Here is a 27,828-nt window from a genome sequence, read left to right on the forward strand (position 1 = left end):
CGTGTCCTGTCCGCAACCCGTGACAACGGTGCCACACTAGACCCCTGGCGGCTGATACACTAGCGCCCCTCGCGGCGGCGGGGCGGATTACGGGTGTCCATCTCCCCTCCATGTTCATGCGAGTGTTTAGATGACAAACAGCCTGTTAGCATACGGTGATGCCTGTGCCAATTAAATTTCATTAGTTCGTGTTCTTTCCAGCATCTAGCGAGAGGAGCCTTCGACCGGCGGGCACTACGGCGGGCGGCTCCTCTCGCGTAGAAGACTCCGCTCTTCCGGCGGACGGCTCCTCTCACGTAGAAGACTCCGCTCTTCCGGCGCGCGGGTCCTCTCACGTGGAAGACGACGCTCGCCCGGTGGACACTACGGCGGGCGGCTCCTCTCGCGTAGAAGACTCCGCTCTTCCGGCGGGCGGCTCCTCTCGCGTAGAAGACTCCGCTCTTCCGGCGGACGGCTCCTCTCACGTAGAAGACGCTGCTCGTCCGGCGGAAACTACGGCGGGCGGCCCCTCTCCTACCGTCCCCGTGGCAGAAACCTGCCAAGGTGAGTGAATTTCTGTGTTGCGGCACATCATGCCTGAAATTCGGTATCATCGGCTTCGGCTCGTCATGAGCAACACGCTCGTTTTTCCCCTAGCTTTTTTTTTTTGTTCGAGCAGGGGCCATACGCCTGTCCCCCCTGCCCATACGTTGGACGCTGTAAAAATGCCAATATGGGCACAGGTCTGTTAAGGCATCATATTGCTAAAGGAAAAAAAAACACTCGGTATTTACTAATGGGCGGTGCATATCTCAATCTTACTACTTTTTTCTTGCTTCCAGACACCCAGCCACTTTCAACTAGTCGCGCCCTAGCACACGACGTCGCCGATATAAAGGCGAAGCAGCAACGTATCTTGCATCTGCTACAAACCGGCGACAAGGTTGGCATGGCGGACAAACCGTCGACGACGAGCAACAATGTTTCACTGGGAACAGCACGAGACATCCACGCTCTGGTAATGGCCAGTGACCATCAGCTGAAGTCATTCCCATCGTTGAACCTCATCGTATGCCTCACCTGCGTGCCTGACTTCAATCCAACAGAAACTCTGCCCTCGCATGGCCATGGACTGTTCCACTACGACATGACTATGGGGACCAGCTTTCCGAGGCCAGCACGCCAGCCGCGAGAGTTCGTGATCATGAAGAGTGTTGTCAAGGCGCACTTGTCTGGCCCAAGACACCTGAATAACTGGAAGAGAAAGGTGGCAGAGAAGGATGTGGAAGAAAAACGGAAAGCAGCTGCTGCAACAACCAGCGTCAGAGTGCTGCGGATCGCCTACCAAGTCCTGAAGCTGTCACTGTCCCGCGAAACATTTGAGAGCCTGGTCTTGATGGAACATCTGAACGGGACGGATGTGGGTGACTTGTGTCATTCCGGATCACAAATGGTCCGGTTCAGGGATGCATTCGGCGGCGCTGTGCTTGAAGCCATTGCATACCAAGTCAGCCAGTCCCCGTGTGTCTCCTGGGTCGCCGACAAGGTGACGGTGAACGGGAGAACCGTGGACATCTCGGCCATCATATCCATCTTCCCGGAGGCCGCTCCTGACCAGCTGGTTCAGAGCCTAGTTGTTGGAGCGCCGCTGGTCCTCGAACACGACGGCACCTCCCTGGCCGCCCAGTGGGTCCGCACTGCTGCGACCATTGGCATCACCGAGCCAAAACAACTCTCTGCTATATGCACAGACGGGCAATACCATCACGGGAGCGTGCCGTCAAAGTTCTTGGCCAAACTGAGCGCATCACATCCAGACATCGCCGAGCGTTCCGTGCCACCAGCCGTTCCATGTGTTTGGGACCGAGCTCACCTGCTAAATCTAGCTGACGGTGAAGCCAGGAAGGCACCGGGATGCTCGTGGGTGAACGACACCATCGACGACATCAGTCGCATCACAAAGCGGTTCACCATGGGAAAGAGCCGAGAGCTGCTTCGCCAAGTCAGCGAGAAGCAGGGTGTGGCGCTTCGAGGGCTGCAGCTGTGGTCAGAGACCAGATTTGCTGCTCACGCCGCCACCGTGCTGAGCAACTTCGCGGAAAACATGCGCTCCATGGCTGCAACTATGGGACAGATGATGGAGGCTCCTGCTGTTAAGGACAGCGTAAAAGATGAACTCCAGACGGATCTCCGTCTGCTGACAGGTACGCTTTCATTTCATTGCGATACAAGTCATGTACCTCGCTTGTAGTTTATCAATCACCGACGCTGAGTGATTTTTGCTTCCACTCATTTATTATTTGGGACAAGTTACATAGCAGGGCAATAAAATACGACTTTAACGTGCTAGTGTTCAGTTTTGTTCGGCTACGTGTACCATTATTTTGCAGGCATCCTGGCGATAAATGCAGCCGTACTGCTGTAGGCATGCAACATTTATACTGTGTACGTATGGCAGTATTTAATTAATACTAGTGTTACTAAAAATGTCAACCCTTTTATGAAGTGTACGTCTTGTAACGCGCATACGGTATGACGACCTGAACTGAATTGAGCAATGGTTGTCAAGTAGGAGATTGGCTAACTAGTGCAGTTGAGCATACGATATTTTTGTATCACAGGACTCGACAAGACATTCCGGATTCGAGTCGCTGCTCTCCGAGATGTCTATGCTCTTCTGGCGGGCACGAGCAAGGACCAGCAGAACCTCCAGCTGCTGCCGTGGGAACGGCAGTCTTCGTCGATGGAAGCCACGGAGAAGCTGAACCTGATGGCGATGACTCTCCGGGCCACCGGGTCCGGTTCGCGGGTGCTTGCCGATCAAGAGGCTATCCGGCTAGCCCTCTGCGAAGAAGGGAATCCGGACGAGCTTCCAGAACGGTGGCCTCACCTCTCCAAACACTCGTCATCCTTGTCCACGGAACAGGTAAAGTGAGGACTGCTCTTTGCCTGTCATGCGCTTCGGTAGTTACATTTGTATTGCTTTTTGAAATTACTGATTTCGGGATATGACTCAATTGTTGCGGCTAATCATTTATTCATGCACTTTCACGACCTACGCTTAAGATATGTTTGATATTGACCCAGTTCCTAGTTCGCCAGAACTTTTTTGCTGCTCAAGGAAGTGTTCAGCCGACACGTTCAACATCTTCTCAAGGAGCAAAGCATGAGCTGGTCAGAATGAGCGTAGATTGTGTGCACTGTGCAGGTATGTTCTTCCTCTTCGTTTCTATCACTTTTTGTCAGCATCTGGTTCACCGACGGCGGGCAGTAATAGCAGTATGGCTATGCGCACTGCCCCGAATCCATGTCTCCATTATTTAAGTCAAACCAGGCATCGGTTTATTGCTGTGATGGAGTGATATTTGTGCCACCTCGTTATTGCAATGGGTTAATGCCTGGATTGACGTCTTCGAAGAAAGTTAAAACAAGAGAGCGTTTCAAATATGAATTCATAAATATTTAGCAGTGCGTTCAGTGGGGATTCCATGTTAACGAATTTCGGAGAGCCTTTACATGATTGACACACGTGTGCTCTTATGAAATCGCGCGTGCATTAATTGAAATTAACGTGCGCTTAAGCTAAACAAACAAGTTTTTTCGTTATTGAAATTCGTCAGTTATCAGATGATTTATTGCATGACAATGCATTTAATGCACGCAAATCACTTCACGCACGAGATGAGTGATTGGAGCACGAGCTTGTGAATGCACGAGTGAAACGCGCATCATCATCATCATTTATTTCGTTTGGAAGCTCCATGCACTCACGGCTTTTCACGGCTTGTAGGCATACTTGTACGCGTAGCGCACAAGTATGCCTACACCTGATGAATTTTGAACATGTTACAATATGTGCAAAAGTGCAATAATTCAGAAGCGTATTTCGCAAATGCCATTTGATAACTGTATGTTGGATCATGAATGCTTGTCCGTCGTACAGATATTGCGTAACTTTGTGATTTCCCTTCGCTCTGGTCATCATAACCTCGCAGCTCTCATCTTAACTCCGAAAGGAGACTAATAACGCATGCAATATAGGCCAAAATAGGAAGCGATTTAGAACTGAAACCATTTATGCAGCACAATATCATTGTATTGTACGGTACAGCTTTTTCCGCGCTGGTATTAAACCACGCTGACCATACAGGTGCGCAAGATCGTCGCCTTCGTTGAGGCGCTGCGCGACCAGTGCGCTCAGCGGGAGCGCGGCACCGACCGCCGAGGATCCACCAAGGGCTGCCATAACGGCAAACTGGTGGACGCCATGGAGGACATCCGCAGTGTGGCCGACCTACAGGCGCTGCGGCAGTCCAAGTCCTCGGGCATCCTCCGCACCGTGGACGTGGCGCTGCGGCGCCTGGAGCAGTCTCGGCTGATCCCGACCACCGGCCTGTCCAACGCCTGCCTCAAGGCAACCTATGATGCCATCCAGCGCACCAAGGAGGGGCTGACCAACCAGCAACTCTTCAAGGAGCTCTGGGCTACTGCCCGGACCGAGCCGCTGCTGCGACCGTACTTGGACCTCGTGATCAGGCTCTGGCTAATCTCGCCGGCCGAGTCGGTGGTCGAGTCAATGGCCAGCGTGGTCAAGGAGGTGTTTGGGGTACACCGACGCCTGAAGCATGAGGCAGCCGCCACCGAACTTATCGTCCGGTGGAACGGGCCGGACATGGCGCATGCTAAAGACCTCATCGAGGCAGTGCAGCAGCGTCATGCTTTCAACTTCTGCCGGGGGCAGATTAAGATCGCCAGCGCCGTAGAAGGCACAGTGATATCTCGCCTCAAGAGCAAACCATGTCCGATCAGCTCTATGTATCGGCGGCTAAAGTAATGACCCGAAGTTCTGATGCTAGAAATTTGTGTGCGAAACATTGACTTGCGTTGTTTTATACAGGGACGTTGTTTATTGATGTGCCGGGGAAGCTTATATGTATTCTTCGCATTATTTCAGATTTTTTTATGAATCAATGTTAACAAAATGGTTATATGAAGAGCAAAATTGGTCATGGTCGTACAAGACCTCCGCTGCGATAAGTCGTGACCTTCGTCAAAAGCTTGTACTGTCAGTTTCGTGCCGAAAAAAAACACGTTTTCCTACCTGATACGTTCGTCAGAGTGTGATGTATGTTATAGCGCATGTTTCATGTATACTTCCAGTCCTCTCAGCGGTGAGCGTGATCCCAGTGGTACTCCCAGCTGGCAGGAATGTGTGTTGTACTTCGTTGTTGCACAGCACATTGGTTCAGTATTTGATAAAGACTCACCTGACGCTTCGACGTGTTTTAAAGTATTTTTTTCCATTGCGACTTTATCGACTAGTAGTGTTGATTCCTCAAGGTCTACAATGAGGTCTCATAAGTGGGCTATAATTAACAAAAAGGCTACTGTCGATGTAAAAACTGATAAGAAGAAGGCCTTTCATCGATTTTTCGGGCCTTTTCTATTGGGAGCCACTTTTCATCGCGGAAAATTTGGTCAGAGCCACCAAAACCATTTTTACCAGCCCTGGGTCTAACCCAAAAACGGACGCCCTTTTACACAGCTGCATAAAGAGAATGAATTATTGGCATAGCTGACCACACGTCCCATCCCCCTCTCCGCCCCAGCTCAATAGGAAATATCGCCTATTTTCCTTAGTCAGTTATATTCTGACTAATTTCTCACTCTTCCCAGTAAGCCTTAACATGCATGATGCAGATGTCCACTGCGTAAGTCGTGTGCTTCCGTAAGTGTGCCAACTATATAGTGTTGCCTACACTCTACAGTACAGCCTACTGCTTCCCCATTGTCGTTATAATTGGTGATTCTCAGGTCAAAAGTTACACAGTGGTCTCAGAGAGCAATCGTTTCAACAAATTAACGATTCAAACCGTTGCATTCTACATATATTCCGGTCAGTTCTGCTACTAAACGATTCCGGCAAAACACTCTTTAGGTTATGTATTAGCGAACCACCACACAAAATTCGCCCAATCAGTGGTCAGTTATTACTGCTGGGCTGAACCGTCATACGCTATATAGCCTATTGCAGTCAATATTTTCAGAACGATACTGACTGACGAAACACAACGTATTCGCGGATTCGCACATATGTTGGCACCCAGGTGGCCTGTCAGCAGCCGCACAAATCCGCACAGCGCAGCCGGGATTTGACATTGAGATGGTACACCGTAAAGCATGCCTTTCCACACAGGCACAAGCACAGGGACACAAATTCTCAAAATCCAAACTTATTCCAATACTGGTCAATTACGAATAGGCATAAAGTTTTGAGGTTTTCTCATGTTCATTCTTCTTTCAACACACGCGGCAGACTGCAGCAGCTGCAGAACATCTCACAGAGCTGCGCTGGATGCAGTCATGAGCTGGGACACGGTTTGTGACCAATGACCGATCGGGGGTGCCAGCCTCCTCCCGGCACGCGATGCACTGGCCGCCGCGCAGTCGATGTCGGGGCACCGCCGGCATTCGCCGACAGGGTTCCATCCGATTCGGTGTATTGGTGGCAGCCCGAACAGTGACCCACGCGAAGCTGGCGGACGTCGATGGCCGATGAGCGATGCCCTTCCGCGACCGGCGGTGGCAGTCGGTCCCACATCAAGAACAGATACCAGTCATGCGGTCAGTCGGCGACGGCGCTGTCGCGAGCCGATCTGATGGTCGCGCGGTGGGCGTTGCCGACGTCCACCGGGACCGTCGACTGGGGGAGCGCGGCCGCCTCTTGGCCGCCGCCTCTGGTCGGCGCGCTCGTTGCGCTGTGGGACGGCATCCACTGCAAGTCGTTCACTGTGAAGCGGTCGTTTGACCGGACCTGGCAGGCGGGGAAAGGGGACCTCAGATGAAGTAAAACCATCCCTCAGGCCAGCTTGAACTGGCTCTCCACCTCACCATGTTAGATAAGCAGACACCCTCGTGATCATCGCAGCGATGATTGCCAATTGGTGTGTCATTATGGGAGAGGATGCCAGCCTCCTTTGCAAGATAGTCTGCCTTTAATATAGTGCAGCCCGACCCATTGCCTGTGGCGCAGACTGGGCTTGATAATGCAGTGCAGGACACACCAAACGTAAGCGGCCATCTGTACCCCCTGTGCAGTAGGGCTGACTCAAGAGCCCAGAGTTGCCCTCCCCCACCATTCTGTGCACGTGATAACTGGATGGGACATGCCATGGTCAGTGTAAAAAAGCCTGGAGTGCTTCCTTCTGTCTTAGTCTTTATTCAGTCAGACTGCCGATCTTGAGGCCAACACAACCCTGTAAGCCGAGAGATGCTGCGCATTAGACAGAGCGAATCACAGTGCCAATCGTTACATCTTTACATCTCTCCCTTGCGCCCAAAAGCGGGAAGAGGGGCCCAGCAGCGCAGTGCCAACATAACATACGGTAGTGCTTAGCAAAATGATAATTGACTTGGTCGCTCACTCGCGAACCGGCGATCAACACGATGACGCAGTATCGCCCGTATCACTCACGAGCGCGAACAACGAACAAAAAGATAGCGCAGTATCGCTCGTATCACGCATGAACGCGCGACAAGTGCGGTTGTATGGCACGCGATGAGTGGTAGGTGGTTCACATCACGACACGGACGCAAACAGCGGTTCGTGGTCGCATGTTTTCAGTGGGGAACGTAGTCAGACCAGTAGGCTGGCGGGCGGGTACGCCTTTTTGGGCGCCCCGCAGCCGGGGGATCGTGCGTTTCCTGGTGTCCGGCGACGGGATCGGGGGTGGGTGTCACGCCTACGACGGGCCCAGAGGTGGCGGTGCCCGCCGCCGATGGAGGAGCGGGAGAGGTAAGTGTCCCGGGTGCCCGATGTGCTGTGATCCGTGTGCCTCGTGCGCTGGTTACCGTGTACGGTAGGGGGTCGTACCGAGACGCTGTTTTGCTCCTCTGCCCCAGGAGGAGGACGGTGTCCCCCCGTCTGATGTTGTGGGGGGTCACGTTGGCTGGGCGGTCCTTGTACGCCTTTTGGGTTTGTTTTGCTTTCTGGTGTGCGTCTCGCACGCTCTGGTCGTCGTGCGACGGTTGTGTTGGCCTCTTAGTCCAGGTGGCTGGTAGACGAGCACGGTATGTCCTGTTGAACAGAAGTTCAGCCGGTGGCCGTCCCGTGCTAGTGTGCGGCGTCGCTCTGTACTGTCTTAGGAGCTTGTAGAGCTCTTGCTTCGGGTTCTTGTGTTCGACCCGTGCCGTGTGCCAAGTTTTCTTGATTGCCTTCATGAAGTTTTCCACTAGGCCGTTGGCCTCAGGGTCCTCTGGCGTCGTTTTCTGATGCTTGAAGCCAGCCCAGCGGGCGTAGGCGGCGAACTCATGGCCATTGAAAGGCGGTCCTCCGTCCGTTCTCACCGTTTCTGGCATGCCGTGCGTGGCGAAGATCTTGTCGATTAGGGGGATGGCTGCTTGTCCGCTGGTGCTGCTGGTGATCTCCACTTCTGGGAATCTGCTGTAGTCGTCTATGACCACTAGAAGGTACTCTCCATTGCTCAGCGGGCCCCAGAAGTCCGCCGACACTTTCTGCCATGGCCTTTCAGGTAATGCGCTGGGGCAGAGTGGGTCTCTGGTGGGCTTGTAGACTGTGGCCTGACAGGCAATGCAGCCAGACACCTTTTCCTCCATGAGTGTGTCCATACCCGGGAACCACACGCAAGCCCGCAGGAGCTTCTTTGATTTTTCCACACCTTGGTGGCCCTCGTGCGCCAGTTCGACGGCTCTGGTGCGGAGGTTCCCCATGCCCGGTTCAGGCTCAGTCTTCGGGATGAAGATCCGGTCGCCTCGCAGCACTACTCCTTGTGTGTAGGTAAGCTCCGGAAAGATCTGCCTGAACCGTGCTAGCTCTGCGTCTTTGCTCAGGTACCCCTGTTTGATGCTCTTGATAAGTGCCTGGCTCTGCTAGTCTCGTGCCGTGGCATCCTGTACCATTTCTTTGGTGAGTGCGTCTGGTAGGTCGTTGCAGATGACGGCGTTCACGTGCACTTCATCGTCGTGCTCGACCAGCATCTTGTCTAGTTGTTGGCTGTCGTACGTGACGAGGGGTCTGGGGTGTCTTGAGGCGTAATCGCATGGGTTATGCTTGCCTGGAAGGTGCGTCATGCGGTACTGAAACTCCTGGGTCTTGAGTTTGTGCCTTTGTACGCGCGCGTTGCCGCGACAGCTTCCGTTGAAGACGCCTAGCAGAGGCTTGTGGTCGGTCATGGTCTCAAACTTGATACCCAGTAGGTATTGGCGGTGAGCTTGCATGCCCCAGGCCTGTGCTAGCGACTCTTTTTCGAACTGGCTGTAGTTCTTCTCACACGGCGTGAGGCTTCGACTGGCGTGATCCACTGGGATCCATGTGCCGTCTCGCGCGACCTGGAAGAGGCTGGCGGCTATGCCCTCCGGGCCCGCGTCTGCCACCAGCTTCGTCTGAAGTTTCGGATCGAAGGGTCTCAGTGCGTCTTCACTGGTCATGGCCCTCATGACGTCCTGATAGGCCCTTTCTTGTTCTTCGCCCCAGACGAATCTTGCGTTCTTGTGGGTGAGGACCCGCAGGGGATGTGTCATCTGCGCGTAGGCTTGTTCGGACCGTATCATGAACTTAGCGTTATACTGGCACGCCTGAAGAAAGCTTTTGACATCGTCTGCGTCTTGCGGCCGGCCTGCCGCTCTCACCGCGTCTAGTTTCCGCGGATCGGCCGACATGCCAGAGGCGGAGAAGATCCAGCCGAACCATGACACGGACGTCTTGCCCAGGTTGCATTTCTCCCTGCGAAGTGTGAGACCCTGCTCCTCGAGACGTGTTAAGCACGCGTCCAGGTTTTCGGCATGTTCTTTAGGCGTTCGTCCCCAGATCAGGATGTTGTCGTGAATGGACACACATCCATTCAGTCCTTTCAGCGCCGACGCGATGATGGTGTGGAACATGTCGGAGGCTGGTGACGCACCGAAGAAGAGAACCTTAAAACGATGAAGGCCTTCGTGTGTGCGAAAGGTGCTGATGGGTCTTGACTCTCGAGCCAGGCCGATCTGGTGAAATCCATGGTTCATATCTAGTTCTGAAAACCTCACCGCTCCAGCCAGCATGTGCCGCATTTCCTGCACTGTGGTCACGTGTCGTGGGGTTCGTTGGATCGCCTTGTTTGCCTCTCTCATGTCCACGTTCATTCTGATCTGTCCTGGTTCCTTCTTCTCCGTGATGACCACGTTGGATATCCAGGTGCACTCCTCGTGTGGTCCCACGTCCTCTATCTTGCCTTCTTCTCGGAGCTCCTTCAGGTGTGCGCTGAGTCGCTCCTGATATGCCAGCGGTATCGGCCGGTACGGGGCGGCGACTGGCGCGACGGAGCTGTCCACATTGAGTTTGACCTCCACGCCCTTGAGTAGCCCAACTCCTTGGAACGCTCTGGGATGCTTCTCCACGATTTTCTGGATGGACTCCTGCTCTTCTTTCGAAACATCTTGATTTTCGGTTCGGCTTGCTTTGACGGCTATGCCCGAAGCTTCGAGAGAGTCAACGATGCCACCTACAGTGTCCGCTTGGTGGGCCAGAGAACCGTTGGCGTCAATCTTCAAGATGCCCAGTGCTTTCGCATCGGCATCCCCTAGGAGCGGCTCCGCCAGCTGGCTGTTGATGACGTACACGACGGCCTGGTGTCGTGCTCCGTTGCGGTTCTCGAGCGTTGCGCTGAGCTTTCCAGCGACTTGCAAAAGTGAGTTTGTGCCGTATGGTCGCAGCTTTACTGATGAGTGCTCGAGCTTGCCCAGGGATTCACTGTAGATGTGGGCTGGCAGCAGCGTCTTGTTGCAGCCTGAGTCCACATAAAACGAAATCATTGTTCCGTTGATCTTCACGCGGGCGAGATTCGCGTGCGTCTTGCCGAGCTGTGCCACGTCCATGATGCGTCCCACTCCATCTTCGCTCCCGTAGTGGTAGTCACCCTCCTCGGTCGTGAACCTCACTCTCGACCTGGTGCAGTTTTCCGCTCCGACGAAATGGCCCTTTTCGCCGCAAAGGACGCAGGTTTTCCCTCTTGCTGGACACCGTCCGGGCGGGTGCGGCCGGTAGTGTGGGGGGCAGTTGCGGCAGTGCGGACCCTTGCCGGTGTTCCCCTTCTCGGTCCTATCCGTTGTTTTGTTTGGAGCCTTTCCACCAGCAGAGCTGTAGCGGCCCTTTGTTACCCTGGCCACTATTTCCTCCACCTCGTCTTCGCTGTAGAGCTTGCGCACCTGGTCGCCTGCTTCCGCCTTGATCGCAGTGCTCGATTTCCTCGACTGCTCATACCCTAGCGCAGCTTTGACGAGTGCTTGTAGATCCAGGTCTTTGGCGAGCGCTTCTTGACGTAACCTGTCGTCGGAGGTGCCGAATATGAACGCGTCTTTCTGAGCCCTTTCTCTGGTGTACGGGTACGCGTCCAGCTGACATTGTGTCGAGAGAACGTCCAGTTCGTTCATAAATTCCATCACTGTCTTGTCACCCTGTCGGGCGTGCATCAGTCGGAACATGGTCATCGACAGGTTGACATGAGTTCCGCAGTGCGCCCTTATCCTCGCCAAAGCCGAGCCGTATGTGGGAGGGGGCTTCGTTTCCACGTCCACTCCTGCTGCCTTGGCAAGGCGGCGGAGCTCTCGGCCTCCCCAGAGCAGCATCAGGTTGAGTTTCTGGGTGTCGTCTTTGATGCCGAGGGACCTGGTGAGCAGGCTCGTCTCCTCCAGCCACTCTTCGAATGTATCTAGGTAGGTGGCTGGCTCATTGCCGAGGTGGCAAGGCTTTCCTGCAGTCGCGAGGCTGGGTTCTATTCCCTCTGCCATCCTCGTCGCCAGTGTAAAAAAGCCTGGAGTGCTTCCTTCTGTCTTAGTCTTTATTCAGTCAGACTGCCGATCTTGAGGCCAACACAACCCTGTAAGCCGAGAGATGCTGCGCATTAGACAGAGCGAATCACAGTGCCAATCGTTACATCTTTACAGTCAGCATCTGTTCAAAAGCTGCCCTAAGCATGTAAAGCTCCACTGGCATGCTCAAGCATGGTCACAGTCAGTTCTCACTTCTCAGTTGAACCTCCAATGGAAACCCATCACAAAGTAGAGATCAGGGCGCCTCTCACACTGCAGCACACTCAACAACTGAGGCACCATCTCATCACTTGCAGGTGGTTCTTGCCAGGAGCAATGCCAGCCACGCACATCAGGTGATAACAGCAGTGTACAACTGCAATCTACAAGCATCCATGTTCTTTCTGGTTTTCTCCTGTTGAGATCCACTGCCATGCATGAACTTGATGGGCTTTTGTTGTGCTCCTCCCATGTGCAGACAGGTTTCTGCTGAAACAAAGCAAAGCAAATGTGATTAATAATGGCCCTGTTTCACCATCCAGACACTGTGCGCACTGGTAGCTACGGCATACCATAGCATCACTCAAATGACGTTGCATGTGATCTCTTAGTTTATGATCAATCGCGTTTGGAACAGAGTGAGAGGTTCTGAAAAACCGTACCAAGAACAGAGGTTTGAGTTCAAATACTGCTAGCATGCTGCTGGTGCTGGTACCGCAGCATGCTAGCGTTCTGGGATGCTGTCATAGCTTAGCGTCACAGTGAAGTTTGTTGACACTGCCATGGAAACCCAATGCTCTGACACACGCAGCGCGCACTGCAAGTGCGTGCTCTGCCGTGAAACACCACCCATGAACGTTGGTTGCATGACCAGGATGGAGCAGTGTGGCAGACAGTGATTTTAATTTTAATTGCACTTCCTAGAGATTAAAATGTTGTTGGTGAAATTGCTATTCATTATTCCTATTACCATTGCCTAAATTTCACATTTCAAAACAGCATCAGCATTGACATGTTATATAAAATAAGGTTTAGACTTCAGGTGGTCCCGGGTTCAGCTATAAAGTAAAACAAGGGCAAAAAATTGTCAAAAAAAATATTTAAAAAAATACCTGCCTTCATCAACACCTCATCTAATCTAACCTCATCCTCATCTAACAAGGCCCTAAAAGCAAAAACCGTTTGAATAACAATGTAATATTTTGCAACCGCTGCACCATTACTGTCACGTACGCTATCCCTAGATTGGTTGCTGGTAAGTAGTGGTTGTCGTCATCAACTCGTCATGCAGCAGCTGATTGGGATGGGCGGGGCCTATTTTTATCCAGGCGATAGAGAGAGCCGTCAAATAGATACCCTAAAGAGTGTCTGAAATTTGGTGGTAATGTGTGGTAGCATCCTTACTTTGCTATTGAAGAACTTTGTAATTCTGATGCTGTTTAATGATTTGAATTGCACGCAGGCTACATGCCATTTTTTGACCGCCATTTTCCATTCCGCCATTGCCATTTTCTGACCTAAAATGAATTGGACTTGAAATTTGCAGATAACATGTCAGCAAGATACCCAATAGGTCACTGGATATGCCAAATTTAACAGCATTACTCACCACTACTTTTATGCTGTCTGAAAAATTTAAGGGGTTACATCAAACCCCCTGGCCTGGTAAGGGTTAAAACTAAAAAATGGCATTTGGCATAGGTACCATCATCATTGGGTACCATATTCAGCATTATCCCTGCCTTCAGTTGACCCTGAGAAGTGAGAACTGCAGGAATTCACAAAATAAAAAAATCAAAGGAATTGGAATGATTAAGGAACACCCTTTTTAGGCTTGAGAAGTGAGACAATTACACATGAATGCTTATAATGTTTCTGTGTGAAATTACTACACTGGCACCAACACTGCCAACAATTGAATTCAAGGTACATTGTATGCTGCTCATGTTTCAGCACAGTCTTCAGGATTTTATGGTCATAGGTGCTGGCTGTTGGTAGTGCATTTCCTTCTTGCAGGTTTCCTGTGAAGCTATGCCCCAAAGTGATGAAAAATATGGTAGTGAGGTTCCTCAAGATAGTGATAAGGATAAATGTGTGAAGAGTGAGCCACATGATTTAAAAACACCACCTGCTGAAAAGAAAACAGGAGCTGGTGATGACAAGAGGGCTTCAGATAACAGTGCAAAAGTTGACTATGGATATGACTTATATCCTGAAAGACAAGGTGGCAAGTACAAGCCCAGTGTCTGGGAACATTTCTTCCTACATGAGGGAGAGAATCTCAGTGACCAAATAACTTGTGAGAAAAATGTTTACAACTGTTTTAAGAAAAGTAAGTAAACTTTTTACAATATTACAATACAAGTAGCTAATGGCAGGTGCTGTTTACTATATGGCACTGGTATTCCAGTTAGCAAAGCAGGCTGTGGTTATCTTGGAATGTTTTGCGGTCACTTCCAGAGCAGTGGTGGTAAACTCGTAACTCGTAACTTCTTCTCGTAACTTCAAACTCGTAACTTGACCCAGACTTAAATAACGATGACTCGTTAACCTTTTTCGAGGTCGGCGACTTCGATAACGATAATTCAATAACCAAATCGGTTACATCGATAACGCGATAACGATAGCGATAACTTCAAAAAAGAAAAATAGAAGGGATTGAATATTTGAAGGAACTCAGCTTCTAAATGATACTTATTTCCTTAAATATTCCTTGAATAAGGAAAACATTCATCGAAAACTTTAATATCTTTGGGGACAGAGCTTGAAGGGCCAAAAGACGCTCCATATAACATTTTTCAGTGCTCAATCTACAAAACTGCTGTTGAAGGTGAACTATTCCCTTTAATACGTTCACGTCGTATTTGATGAAGTTATCGTTATCGATTGACCGAAACTGGGACTTCGATAACGCTACTTCGATAACAATAATGAATAACGATAAGCTTGAAAGAACGGTGTCGTCGATAACGACTTCGATAATCGCTATCGATGGGAGTTCTCGAAGTAATCACCCGCCACTGTTCCCAATGCATAATTTATGCCTAATACCTACATGTCACACTTTTCCAGGTCATGGAGTCAAGCTAATGCTAGCTGCTTTGAAAGCTTCGGGCTGGTGAGTACTTTGAGTGTAGAGTAGGTTCTTGCTGGCCGCTGATTCTGACACCCTCACCTTTTCTATTTCCTGCACCTTTTCTATTTCTAATAGTAAGCTGTTGTTGCCAGAGTTATCAATTTTATATTTACTGAGGCATTAACGTCGCCACTGAGGGAGGGGGGGGGGGTTTGAGTCGAAAAACGCCAGAATCTTCATGACTTGTCTCCAGTCTCGGGCATGCCACTTTTTTTATTTGATCCATTTCTAGTTAGATTTATTTAATGTTGTTGAGCGCTTGTGCGAGGAACATTAGTAAAAGCAGTTTTAGTATCATATGACCTTTCCTCGTAAAATATAAATTAGCAAAAAGGATATATTGATATTGATATTTCGATCACAGATCTTCGTCGGAATTGTTAACAAAAGACGAACAAAAGTCTTTTGTTAACAATTCCGACGAAGATCTGTGATCGAAATATCAATATCAATATATCCTTTTTGCTAATTTATATTTTACGAGGAAAGGTCATATGATACTAAAACTGCTAGTTAGATTTAGCTGAATTTTATACTTGGGTTTGACCGGTCTGGTACGCTGACACGAAATTATAATGCCAAGACCTAGCTCGAAAATTCCGGGGTTGGGCCGGGATCTTTTTGAACTGTGGTCAAATGTCTGTGACATGTTCAAGTGCCGTTAAAGTGACCTAGGGCTGTTGAGGGCCGCTCCTAGGCTCATTAGCCGCCAGTGCGTTCAATGCCATGCCGCGCGACATTAGGGAGACCCGCATATCGGCGTTCAGAAGGACCGTCAAGAAGTACGTACTTGTGCACGGGGCGGCGGTGAACGCACATATATGTAGGGGATGAGAATGGCGTCGTCACACAACCTATCTCAAATATCTAGTCCGATGCAACTTTTTGGTACGATATTCATGTTTAGCACCAACAATAAACTAGGGAGCGGGTATTTTCGTTTCGGATCTATTATACGTCTTTTTGTTGACCAAGGTTCCTTGAAATGTTACTTGTTCGTTAGCGCAAAAGCACGAATGATTCCACGTGCGTTTTCCCCTAAAATGTTTATACAATAGGTTATAATATAGGTTATAATATGTCGATTTCGATAGGGCCCACTTATAGGGCCCTATGCAGAGGAGCTTTTATTGTGATCTTAGCACGTCCACTTTTGTTTTACATGTTTTAAGTGTCTTTTAATTTACCCATATCGTGTCTTTTACCGGTTAAGTGTCTTTTGCCCATATTGTTGACGCGAGCACATGAAAAACCAGTGATTGGCTGGATGAGTTTTCCATATATTCTGATTCTGATTCTGATCAGAAGTCCCACTGAACTCTAAGAAGGGATCCCACGCTAGCTTCCGACCTCCGAAGGACCCAAACCGACCTCTGAGGGCCATCAGCCCGGCGCTTGTGAAACTGCGGTCTTTCATTGCCGATTCTGAAGGCTCAGGCGTAGATCTTTGGTGGGCCTCTGGTGGATCTTTGGTATAGAGGCCACTTGGAAAGTCCTTCTTAGGGCCTCCTCCGGGCTCAACGGCCTCCTACTGGCTTCTGAGGGTCCCATCGGTGCAAAAAATCACAATTATACATTTTTTCAAATCAATTTTCAGTACGTATTTGAAATCGTACACCAATATAAATAGCACCATCGTGTTCCTGAGCTCAAATTGCATCCAAAAAACACCTTTTATGTTGAAAAATTGAAACTTCAAAATTTGACCTTTTTGACCTGAAAGTGACCTGACCTAAGCTAAATTCAACTCAAAATGACCTCGAATGACACAAACAACATCAAATTCGAAATCTATGGCCTAAATGAACCATTAAACATGTGTCACGTGACCAACGCATGATATAATATTTCCGTGACCTGTGATGACCTGATCCTGACCTGAAAATCAAAGTACAAGTTCGGTACCCTCAGGGTATCTAGAGCATCTGTTCATGAGGGTATAAACCAAAAGTTAGCCTGATCGGACTTGTCAGCCGGCGGTCAGAGTCTAAATTGTGAACAAGCGAAAATGCTGATAATTTTTACTTTGACCTGACCTGTGACGTCATCGGTGACGTTGAGGTCAATGAAAATAGGTTTTGCTCGACAGTTTTTCCAGGGCTATCAGACGCCGTTTGAATTTTGACGATCGGCCAGTAGTTTCGAAGATGGGGGGGGGGGCTCTGGAGAGCCCCCCCCCAGTCACTCGCGTCGTGGAAAATACCCCAGCCATGCGCGGGTTAAGCCTAGTGTGCCCCTCCCCCCGCTTGGCTGCGCCCCTGACCAGAACATAACCTTAACTGGCCTTAATTTTCGCCTAACCCACACCATTCATTTTTAAATGTAAAATTGGCCACAAAACATGAATCACACTACCTTAGTATAGTGTGATTCATATTTTGACCCTTAGTCACTTGTCCTCTGTGAGCTAACCTGGTATCAGTGACCTCATTTTGGCAACATTTTGGAAATTTTGAAATAGCATAATTTGACCTCAGTCAGGCAACCAACCCTATATCGATGGTTTTCGATAGTATGCTTTTTACTTGATGTTATAACGCATTTCTTAGAAGGCCCGTAAACGATAAAAATGCGGCCTTTGACCTGACCTGTGACGTCATCGGCTGCACCTAGATCAATGAAAATTGGTTAAATGGTAGTTCCCCGTTGGGGCTATCGAACGCCGTTCGAATGTTAACTTTCCGAACTCATAAGGTGAGCAAAACGCCCCCCCCCCTCCTCCAACGGGTGGCTGTGTCCGGGAATAGCCCAACGGGATGCATTAAATTGACCCGTCTGGTTGGCTGTTGGTTTCATTAATTGTTACAAATTGTTCTTATTTTGGTTCGTTATAACGGTTTAGGCCCATGGCCCCATCGTCAATTGTCTTAAGTATGTACCTACAGCTAATCGCTTTTGTATTCTGTCCGCATTTTAAAGGTAGTGTGCCACCTTTGAAAGATTTCCCATTTTATTTTTCCTAGGATAAGAAGCTTCTGTTTTTACCTAATATCGCAAAAAAATCAAAAATGGGCCTGGAATAGTGCCTTTTTCGCCTAAAAGTTTTTCGGTTTTTAGATATGTATAACAACTGTAGTGGGCTCACCTGCAAACAGGCGTCGGGCAACAATCGCGAATGCGGCGCACTTGTGACAATAAGCAAAGGTCATTATAGTGTTACGACCATACGACGTACGAGAATGAGTTATCAGCTGTCTAATCGTAGACAACACAATGTCGAGCCTTAAACTGTAAGCCCGTATTGGTATTGTTTCTTTTATTTGGCTGTCGAACATTATTTATGGTTTGAAATATGATTTTATGTAAAATAATTGATATGAAAAAGCCGTCTTATAAGTTATGACCCCATTTCACCACACGCAAGTGGCAGAAATGACAATGATCAGCTGACGCATTTTTCTTGGCCGAAGTCAGAGCGCGCGGCCCGACGCACCACGCGTATTTGGAAATTCCGACCTCGACGAGCATCAGAAGCCACCTAACAGGCGTGTTCGAAACCGCAGGAGATGATGATGAACGGGTTTATCGAAACTTGATTGGATGAGCATATCGGTAATAGCGATTTCAGTGTGTGCATTTATTGTTCATAGTGGTGTGAAATGTGGTTGGGGTACGACCGACAACCCGTCGGGGCGAATTTCGCACTGGGGTACTCAAAATTTGAAGAATTTAAGACGTTTCCATGAGTTTTGAAGGTATGGATAAGTTCTAAAAATCCGGTTCTCCTTATCTGGGCCATTAACTCCATACGGTCCAGGAAAGCTGGCACACTACCTTTAATACTCTGTCCGCGTTTACCGCATCTGTCCGCGTAATAACCGGATGTTCACCGTCGTGAGAAAATAGCCTAAGCAAATGAACTTATTTCGCAAGGCGATCTCTGTTCAGTTTAACAATTAGCTACAGACCAGTACGAATAAGCCACACATTTGGAACGTGGTTTGTTTTCGGCCTGAATGAGAAACCTTTTCCGAAATATACTTTATATGCTAAAGCACTTGGCCCCTGATCGAGCTAGAGCTTCGCGGAAAAAACGAGCGTGTTGCCCGTGACGAGAGGAAGCCGATGATACCCAATTTTAAGGTCCCAGGTCATTGGTTGACCTTCCAGGTCAGGTCAATGACCCAAGGTCGGGAAAAACGGGACCTGTGTTATAAAGTCGTAAAGTGTGACTGCTAAGGGTTTTTTTTCGGAGTGCTGATCACGAATATCGTGTTAGTTTTGATCACAGATGATGTCTTTAAGCATTTATACCAGGTCGGGTCAGGTCAAGTCAGGTCAACCAGTAGGCGTCGTGACGGGTATTCGTATTACGTGTCAACCGCCTCTGACAGCTTCGTAACATGTTACGAAGGCACCAAAACCACTTCGTAAATGTTCAAATGGTTGCTAAATTCGAATTCAGCTCCAAAAACTAGCCTAGAAACATGTAAAACTCGAAAAAGTGAACCGAGGTCACCAAAGGTCAATGACCTGACCTGACCTTCAGGTGACCTTGGCACCCACCCTAATGCATGGGAGCAACATCAAATCACATGTTTGAACGTTTGAAACCACGAAAAGCTTGCAAACGCGCGGCTAATGCGAGCCGACATACGCGGAATCGCGATTCCGGCCAAACATGGTCTGGGAAAAGAGGTCACAGGTCAAAGTTCATTAGGGTCAGGGTCATAAAATTTTCAGGGTAGGTGTAAAATTGATCAATGTGAGGGTACTGAAAGTTTCGTCGCGATCGGCCGCTTTTTACGCGAGTTATTCGCGAAAACCATGGGGGGGGGGTCCATCCGACCTCCCTACACATGCGAGGGTTAAAGGTAGTGAGAAATGGGTTATAATTTTTGTATGCTATTTATTAATGCTGTTTATTCTAGTAGTTAGTCACCTTTTTGCTGTTCATTTTTCTTATCTCGGCTCTTCCCCAGCCCGGTGGACATGAGCAGAAATGTCTCTTGCGAGACATGCGAGCACATCGTCACAGGAGGGTACGACCCCTCAACAAACCAGGTAGGACCGTAGGGGTCCATATGTGCTCGTATTTACACAGTGTGCATAATTGCTTTGTCTAGGCTAATGCATGACTCAAATCAACAGCTGTAATAGTTACATGCTCGGCGCTTAATGTGCAATGTGGATCCAAAATAAGCATAACCAATCAGTATTATATGAGAAGCGCAAAAGTAAAATAAAGGCATACAATTCATGTTAGGGATCCCGACTGAAGTCGATTATTTGTGTGTTGGTGACCTTAAGCCCTAGTGTACAGACAAAAGAAACCAGACTGACCTCCAGATGATGTGACGACGATGCTGTAGTCGACGATGATGAGGAGAAGACGACGAAGAGAGGAAGTGGAGTGGAGCATGACCTAGCTGATCTGCTCAAAAAGGGCCCAAAATTTGCCCTAACCCAGTCGATTCGGGATCGAACCCTGACAGAGGTGGAAATTGGAGCAGAAAGAGGCGCGTTTGCACTACGATGGAAAATTGAATTCCAAAAGCGAGCGGCACGAGGGATGTATAGCTTAAGACAAGGCACCCTAAAACCGCGCTTCCCGGATGGTAACGCGTCCATGCCACCAGCCGCGTCTGGGGAGATCGAGAGAAAACTGTCGGCGCTGAAAAAGAAGTTGATGGTTATCTATCGCAATCACAGAGCCTCGGGGAAAAACCACACTACCCATCAGCGACACGCCATCAGCCAGTTCAGGAAGAACGACGACCTGGTTCTGAAACCATCGGACAAATGCAAAGGATTTGTACTGATGACGAAAGACGATTACATCAGCAAAGCCAACGCACATGTCTCAGAATATGAGCCGGTCCAAAGAAACCCGACACCCAAGCTCGAGGCTAAAACCAAGCGTCTCATTGGTGACACAATGGCCGACAAAGTGGAGAAAAGCATGATACAGGCATTGTTACCCCAATGCTCTCGCACGGCCGAGTTTTACGGTCTGCCCAAAAACCACAAGCCAACGGTCCCTCTGAGACCCATCATATCCGCATGCGGGGATCCGGTTGATAAACTCACCTGGCTGCTTGAGCGTGTGATCAACCAGCTGCTGCCATTCGTTCCGGCCCATCTCACGAGCACTGACGATTACCTCAAACGGCTTCACCACAACTTCCCAGACAAACTATCAGACGGGAGTATCATTTTTAGCGTGGACGTGACCAATCTATACGGGAACATTCCGGTAAATGAAGCGATCGAGACAGCCACTGAACTCCTAGAGAGGCATGCAGACAACATCTGTATGTTCGGTCTGACACTGACCGATGTTAAGACGCTTCTCTCTCACTGCCTTAACAACAATTACCTTCGATTCGGTGACAGGTACTACCGACAAACGAGGGGAATTGCGATGGGCAGCCGCGTCGCTCCTCCACTGGCGGTGGTATTCATGGGGAAGGTAGAAGAGCGTATTCTGAGCTCACCCCGCCTGCAACCCACCCTCTACCTCAGATACATCGATGACGTATTTGGAGTGTGGCCGCACGGAGCAGAGGAACTGGACGCGTACTTACAGTTCATCAACACCGTACACCCGTCGATCACATTCACAGCTGAGCGCTCAGATACGAACGGAGGACAGTTACCATTCTTAGACACTTTGGTCACAATCCACCCAGATGGCACCTACCAAACTGAGCTCTACTACAAACCCATGGCAGCCCCAATCATTATGCCATATGACTCTGCTCATCCCGCTCAGATGAAAAAGTCTGTGCTGAAGGCACAGCTGAAACGAGCGGTGCGTTTGTCATCTGACCCCGCCGCAAGGGACCGGAGTGTCGCCAAGGTGACAGATCTGTTCATCTCAAACGGTTACCCGCCGCGTCTGGTTCGTTCCTCTACGGCCCAGGTGATGTCGATACCTCGGGAAAGGCAGAACGAACAGAGCCGGGCGCGGCGGCGCCAAGATGACCGAACATTCATCTCACTGCCATTCATCGATGACTCGCTCGCTCACAAAATCCAGGGCACAGTCCGGGCGTCAGGGCTGGCATTCCAAGTGGCGTGGAAAAACGACAATAGCCTCAAAAAGAGCCTAGTGCGCTCCGCTCTGGAACCGCCCCCCTGCCCTGGAGGGGGTCGCAAATGCGCGACTTGTATGAGCGGTCTGGGTGGCAGGTGTCACACAAAAAATGTGGTCTATGAGATAGCCTGTGAGCTGTGTGAAAAAGTAAAGACGCGGAATATTTATATCAGAGAGACAAGACGAAGCGTGCGACTGAGATTTAACGAGCACCTCCGAGACGCGCGGCACAGAAACCCGGACACTCCCCTCGGCGACCACATGACTACCTGCCACCCAAACGAACAAACAGACATCACCAACTGCTTCCGCATCAACATCTTGACGGTATGCAAAGACGGCCCAAACAGGAAAATCGCAGAATCGCTATTTATTCGAGACCGCAGACCATCGCTGAACACCCAAACCACATCATGGCCGATATTATAACCGGCGGCTGAAGGAGTTGCCAGTCCGAACGGTGACCGACAGATGGCCTACCGAGACAGGTGGCGCTGCAGGTCACCTCGCGCGCCAACTGGTGTCATTTCAAACCTCCGTCTGGCGTCAGTTGGTGCCTCGCCGCGGCGACCGTCGGAGGTGGTCTTCCTCCCCCTCCTTACCTCTACCTCCCCTCTCATCACCTGAGGATGGCCTAGGGCCGAAAATTTGTGCACACTTCTCTTCGTCGTCCTCTCTTCGTCGTCTTCTCCTCATCATCGTCGACTACAGCATCGTCGTCACATCATCTGGAGGTCAGTCTGGTTTCTTTTGTCTTTACACTAGGGCTTAAGGTCACCAACACACAAATATTCAAGTTGAAACAATGCCCTACATCCAAGAGGCGTTCCGACAATTAAACATGAAGTCGATTATCTTCTATCTATCGAAAATGACCCGTTTCGTCGCACTGACTGCCTTTGGCGGGTGTGTCCCCTGCCGACATGGTATGTCCCTTCCATTGCAGATTGTTGTGTGCCAGAACGTGGCTCGAAAGGAGAACGTGGTACAAGGCATTCTTGTTCACGAGCTTATTCACATGTTCGACTTTTGTACCAAAAAGGTATGTTCACAGCTTTACCAAAAAGTAATGTTCAGTGTTCACATCGTCAATTTTAGTTGTATAGATATTGATATAGCATTATAAGTTTGAAACTGTTTTACACGCACAATTTTCATATATGTATGTAGTTTTCCCTCGAGGCATCTGCTAACTGTCTGGTAGGGAGCGGAACTTTGCTTTAAAATTGCTAAGATGTTAATGGATGCCGATGACTTGTTATCCGGGCGCCCTAGATAAAAACATTATCACTTTTCTATACCACGTTTTATTCGATAGCACGTGGATTTTTATCGGTTAACATATGATCTATACTTGTCGATTATCAGTCACATTTATATATTTATCTCTCTTCATCAGGTGAATTTCGCGAATCTGGAGCACTTGGCCTGCACGGAGATTCGTGCAGCGAACCTGACGCACTGCAGCTACATTAGCTCAATCATGCAAGGCGACTCCAGTCCCATCAACATCAAGCGGACACACCAGGTAGTGCCATTAGATTACAAACCTCGCTCATATGTAAAGCCTTTTGCGCTCTCCGCTCGATAGTGGGCGTATTTATTTCCCGCGCAATGGGCAGTTTTCATAATACTAATTGCAACGTCGATTTCAATGTAGAAAATAGAAATTATGTACCATAAAAATTGACAAAAAAGGTCTTAGAGGAATCAAGTTTTATCTTGGTGATAAAATGTCTTTCGTTTGTCATTTGCCCGCGTGAATAAAATAAATAAAACACAAGAGTTTTATTCTCAAGAGTTAAATTTTAAAGTTTAAAGAAAGTTTACGTTTTCGACCTCTAGAGTTCTCGTGAGTGTGTCTCAAAGTGATGACAACATTCAGTACTCTGGGCGAGTGCCGCTGTCGTCGAAGACGCTCTGTCGAATGTGCGGGTCACGTGTCGTCTTTCGGTTGGCAGGAGTGCGTGAAGAACAAGGCGGCCTGCTCACTGGTGGCGGCGCGCGGCATCAGCAAGCGGGAGGCAGTGCGCATCGTGGACCTCGTGTTTCCGCAGTGCTACGGCGACCTGGAGCCGATCGGCCGACGGGTGCGGCGCAACAGCGACGATATTCGCCGCGCGTACCTGGAGCGCCACAAGTACGGCTACGTATGACGGTTGCCGGCGGCGCCAGCGGCGGCGGCTCCCGGACCTCGCGACTGCCCCAGTTAACGCCACGGAGATGGGCCCGTGTTGCTGGCGCCACCGCTGCTGCAGACCCGGAACAGTAGGTCATTATTTGTTATTTTCCTTGACGTTTGATTGTTGGTAACAAATCGTGTACAATGATCACTTTCTGTGCATGGTGTTGAATATAAGATTCGCTTTTTAGGTCAGTCTGGTGTTATTTCGCATATCATTTGCGCGAAACGAAGCGCTATCATCATAGGCGTCGCCAGAGACTGGTTGGCAGGAGGAGGAGGGGGGGGGGGGGACAAAATCAGTTTTGGCGAAAACCTTGCCTTTTACAGTCGTTACTCACTCGTTTTGTACATGTATCATTAGACGCGCCATGGTGCGAGGAATGGGATGGCATTGGCGACAAGGTGTTTCCTCTAGCTATGACACGTAAACAATTATTTTTGGTAAAAACAACTGCGATATAATCGACTGACCTTACGTCTGTGTTAGCACTGACCAGGGTAGATATTTTTTAGTGAGGAGTGCACAGGTGGCCGACCCCTCTCACAAGGTGCAGCCGCTCATAATGCTCACCCAGAAAAGGTTGAAAGCGCTCCAGTTAACCCGCGCACCGACGGGGGGGGGGCGGATATCCGCCCCGCCGCGAAATTTGGCACGACTATTCTCTCATCAATTTTAAACATGGTGTGCAAGTCTGAACCTCCTAAATTTTAAGGTCAGGTCACCAGGTCACTTTGAATGACCCAACCTCAAGTCACTTTTTTGCAACTTTGTCACCATGCCAGAGCTACAGTAGATGTCGGAGGCCTTTGAAAGTCGCAGGATGTTATAAGGTCATTAATAGCTACAATTTGTATATCTCGGAATTTTGATATCGATGACCTTAGGTCAGGTCAATTTCTCGACCTCCCCATTATAAGTCAATGGGGGAAAAATCAACTCCTTGTTTTTACCACTAAAACGGGTCGGAATGGCCCAAATACCATACATGACTTAATATACGATCAACGTTCACTACCTTGAGGTCTGTTTTGCTGTTGGGCAGCTGTAAGGTCATGTGACGTCATCAAAGGTCACCAGCGGTTTTTTGCCTATAACTCCGTACACTACAGGAACAAGATACAGTCGCGCGAATGGTCTCATTGTGTTCAGCTCGTCAAGGCGCATCGAATGATATACATGATGACCTCGAGGTCACGTGACCTGAGGTCAACCGTTGACCTTGACCTTTCGAGGTCAACATATATACCATTCGATGCGGATTGACGAGAGGGTCACGATGATCCCCTTAGTTTGTTCCTATCTTGACTAGTTCGAAAGTTATTCGAGAAAAACTCCATAGCTAGCGCCGCCATTTTGACTTTTTTTACCCCTGTGACGTCATCTTTGACCTGACCTGAAAATGACCTTGGTAAAAATTGTAGATCTTGCCCGTGCGTATCCCGTGCCGTTTACCGCTTGTCGCTATCTTGCTTCGTTCTCGAGATCTCAGGGGGGGGGCGGTCATCCGCCCCCCCCCCGTCGGTTCTAAGTTGGCGCAGACCCCCGTCGGTGCGCGGGTTAATCGACTCAAGATTACTTTACTACTCAGGTTGGTTCACTAGGGAAATAAAGGCGCCGTAGCTACGTCACGGATTTGGTAGCAATCTGGTAGCAATTTTTGCAGACATCAATGGCGCACGTGTTGTTTGATCGTCGCCAATACTATTTTACTGCACTATTTTGTCATTTCACTGCAATGTATTGTACATTACATTTGAAAATTAAAATAAGGAAATATTCGTAACCCAGCAAGTCAGTTATTCTTTGAGGCAGCACTCTGTCAGCATTGAGCCTTCAGAATGTGTTATTTGATAGACTTTCCCACATTTCCTACTCTTGTGGAAAACTTTCTTAGTCATCAAAAATGTATGCACATATGAATAATTAGAACTTCATTTTCAAAGTTTTATAGAAATAAGATTTGACATGACATTATCATAAGGCTACCTGTCCATTTCATCCAACCAATTAAATATTCATCCAGCAGAAGGCAGGTACCTCTGACAAGGTACTGATATCCCTTATCTACACCAATATTTCAGGACAATGACAGAGAATGAGAAGCTATTAAAACTTCAGCATAGGAAAGGGAAGTTATGGCTTATGCATATTAAAAAACATCAGATAATGCTTTTGAACCATCTCATTCACCAGCACACATCAATCCGGCTCCTGGCTTCTGTCAAGGAAACATTCCAAAATAATGCATTATTTTATTTCATTGACCACCTTGCAAAAGACAAACAGCAAACACATCACCACCAAAAACAAAAATAGTCAACAGGTAGGTACCAGCTGATCTAGCCGTGCTGTGTCATGTGCCTTTGAAAAACTTGAGCAGTCAGGGTTGAATAAACACCCCAAACTTAGCCATTCATGCATGAACAAGTGCAAATTCTGGTCGAGCATTTTAATAAAAATGAAACTAACAGCATTGTAGGTTAGAATTATAAAAGACAATTACAAAAAAACAGCAGAGCTTACTCTACAAGGCATAACCATTAATTTTATAACTGACATCCAAATTCGCATCTCCGAAGTTTAACCCACCTACCAGCCACCTGCACATTTCTGCGCACATGTGCTGCGCAGTGTGCACAGTCACTACACATTACACAATTATGAGAATTAAAATAGTTTTAAACAATCATGCAAGTCAGGACTGGTATGCAGATTCACAAGTTCTCTCAACATCTTCAATTACCAACAATCAACAGCACCTTGTGATCTCAGTAACTCCGCAGATCCATCTTGTTTTCCATTTTCAGTTTTCAATTGAAATATAAGTTCCATCTGGGAGACACATGTTGCATCATTATGTTTAAACAATTATTATGCTTGAACTTTTGATTTTTTATGTGAACTTCACTTCAAAAGTTGATTCAATTTTAAAGTTGATGTAATTTGTATAATGCTACGATCACGGCGCACCAAATCACAGATAACTTGAAAATAATCAAGCAAAAGCCACATTCTTCAGCAAACTATGAGAGCTATCTGATCCATGCTGCGTTGAAATAATTGAAAATCGCCAAAATCAGTCAAAATATGACAATTAAATTAATATAAACTTCACAAAACTCTGATTTGTGAGGCAATGCGCAACAGAAATGCGAGGGAATATGGTAGTAATCTGGTAGCAATTATGAAGGATTTCCCTTGTCGCTGATGAAAAAACACTTGAAACAAATTTTTTAACGCAGAGGAAATCCTTCATTATGAGTTGCAGGGACCATTTGATTGGCCCATTTTAGATAAATATAGGCCGAATGTTTCGATTTCAACCCCATTTATCGTAATGAGACGAATCCATTGGCTTAGTGGTACGTCTTTTGAACACATGTAGGCCTTAGATTTCTCCTTAGCCCGCCTGAAACACACCATGCTTTGCATGCATTTCTATGGGTGAAGGAAAATTCATGCGCCGTGATGACGTCACGGTAAAGGAATTCTGAAGCTCGTGAACGGAATCGACTGGCCTTGCTAAGACCCACATTCACGCGTGCAGAGTTTCTACGTGAAATGCATAGCGCTTATGACAGTTATTCATTGTAACAAAGTATAAAGTAGGCATTCGGCGGAAAGTGAATGTCGGAAGTGTAAATCGAAAGTTATTAATCTTTATCCTGTGAGTTGGTGCATGT

General features: G+C 48.5%; 1 protein-coding gene across 17 annotated transcripts in view; it reads left to right on the forward strand.

Moving 5' to 3' along the window:
* LOC122389441 (mitochondrial inner membrane protease ATP23 homolog) overlaps positions 1–24,336 on the forward strand; it is a 45,038-nt gene extending 20,702 nt beyond the window's left edge. For 4 of the 17 annotated variants that reach the window (XM_043381498.1, XM_043381499.1, XM_043381513.1 and 1 more), the window contains exons 2-7: positions 13,801–14,116; positions 14,857–14,902; positions 19,843–19,924; positions 22,906–23,001; positions 23,359–23,487; positions 23,921–24,336. In XM_043381498.1, the coding sequence (XP_043237433.1) occupies positions 13,801–14,116; positions 14,857–14,902; positions 19,843–19,924; positions 22,906–23,001; positions 23,359–23,487; positions 23,921–24,115 (864 nt within the window). In that variant the 3' untranslated portion in view covers positions 24,116–24,336. Of the gene's footprint in view, positions 1–13,080; positions 14,117–14,856; positions 14,903–19,842; positions 19,925–22,905; positions 23,002–23,358; positions 23,488–23,920 lie in introns of those variants that run through there. The other 13 variants (XM_043381506.1, XM_043381510.1, XM_043381512.1 and 10 more) reach the window with 12 other exon arrangements.
* The last annotated feature ends 3,492 nt before the right edge of the window (positions 24,337–27,828 follow it).

The sequence above is a fragment of the Amphibalanus amphitrite genome, unplaced genomic scaffold, assembly GCF_019059575.1.
Source record: "Amphibalanus amphitrite isolate SeventyFive unplaced genomic scaffold, NRLGWU_Aamphi_draft 000358F_arrow, whole genome shotgun sequence".
Lineage (NCBI taxonomy): Eukaryota > Metazoa > Arthropoda > Thecostraca > Balanomorpha > Balanidae > Amphibalanus > Amphibalanus amphitrite.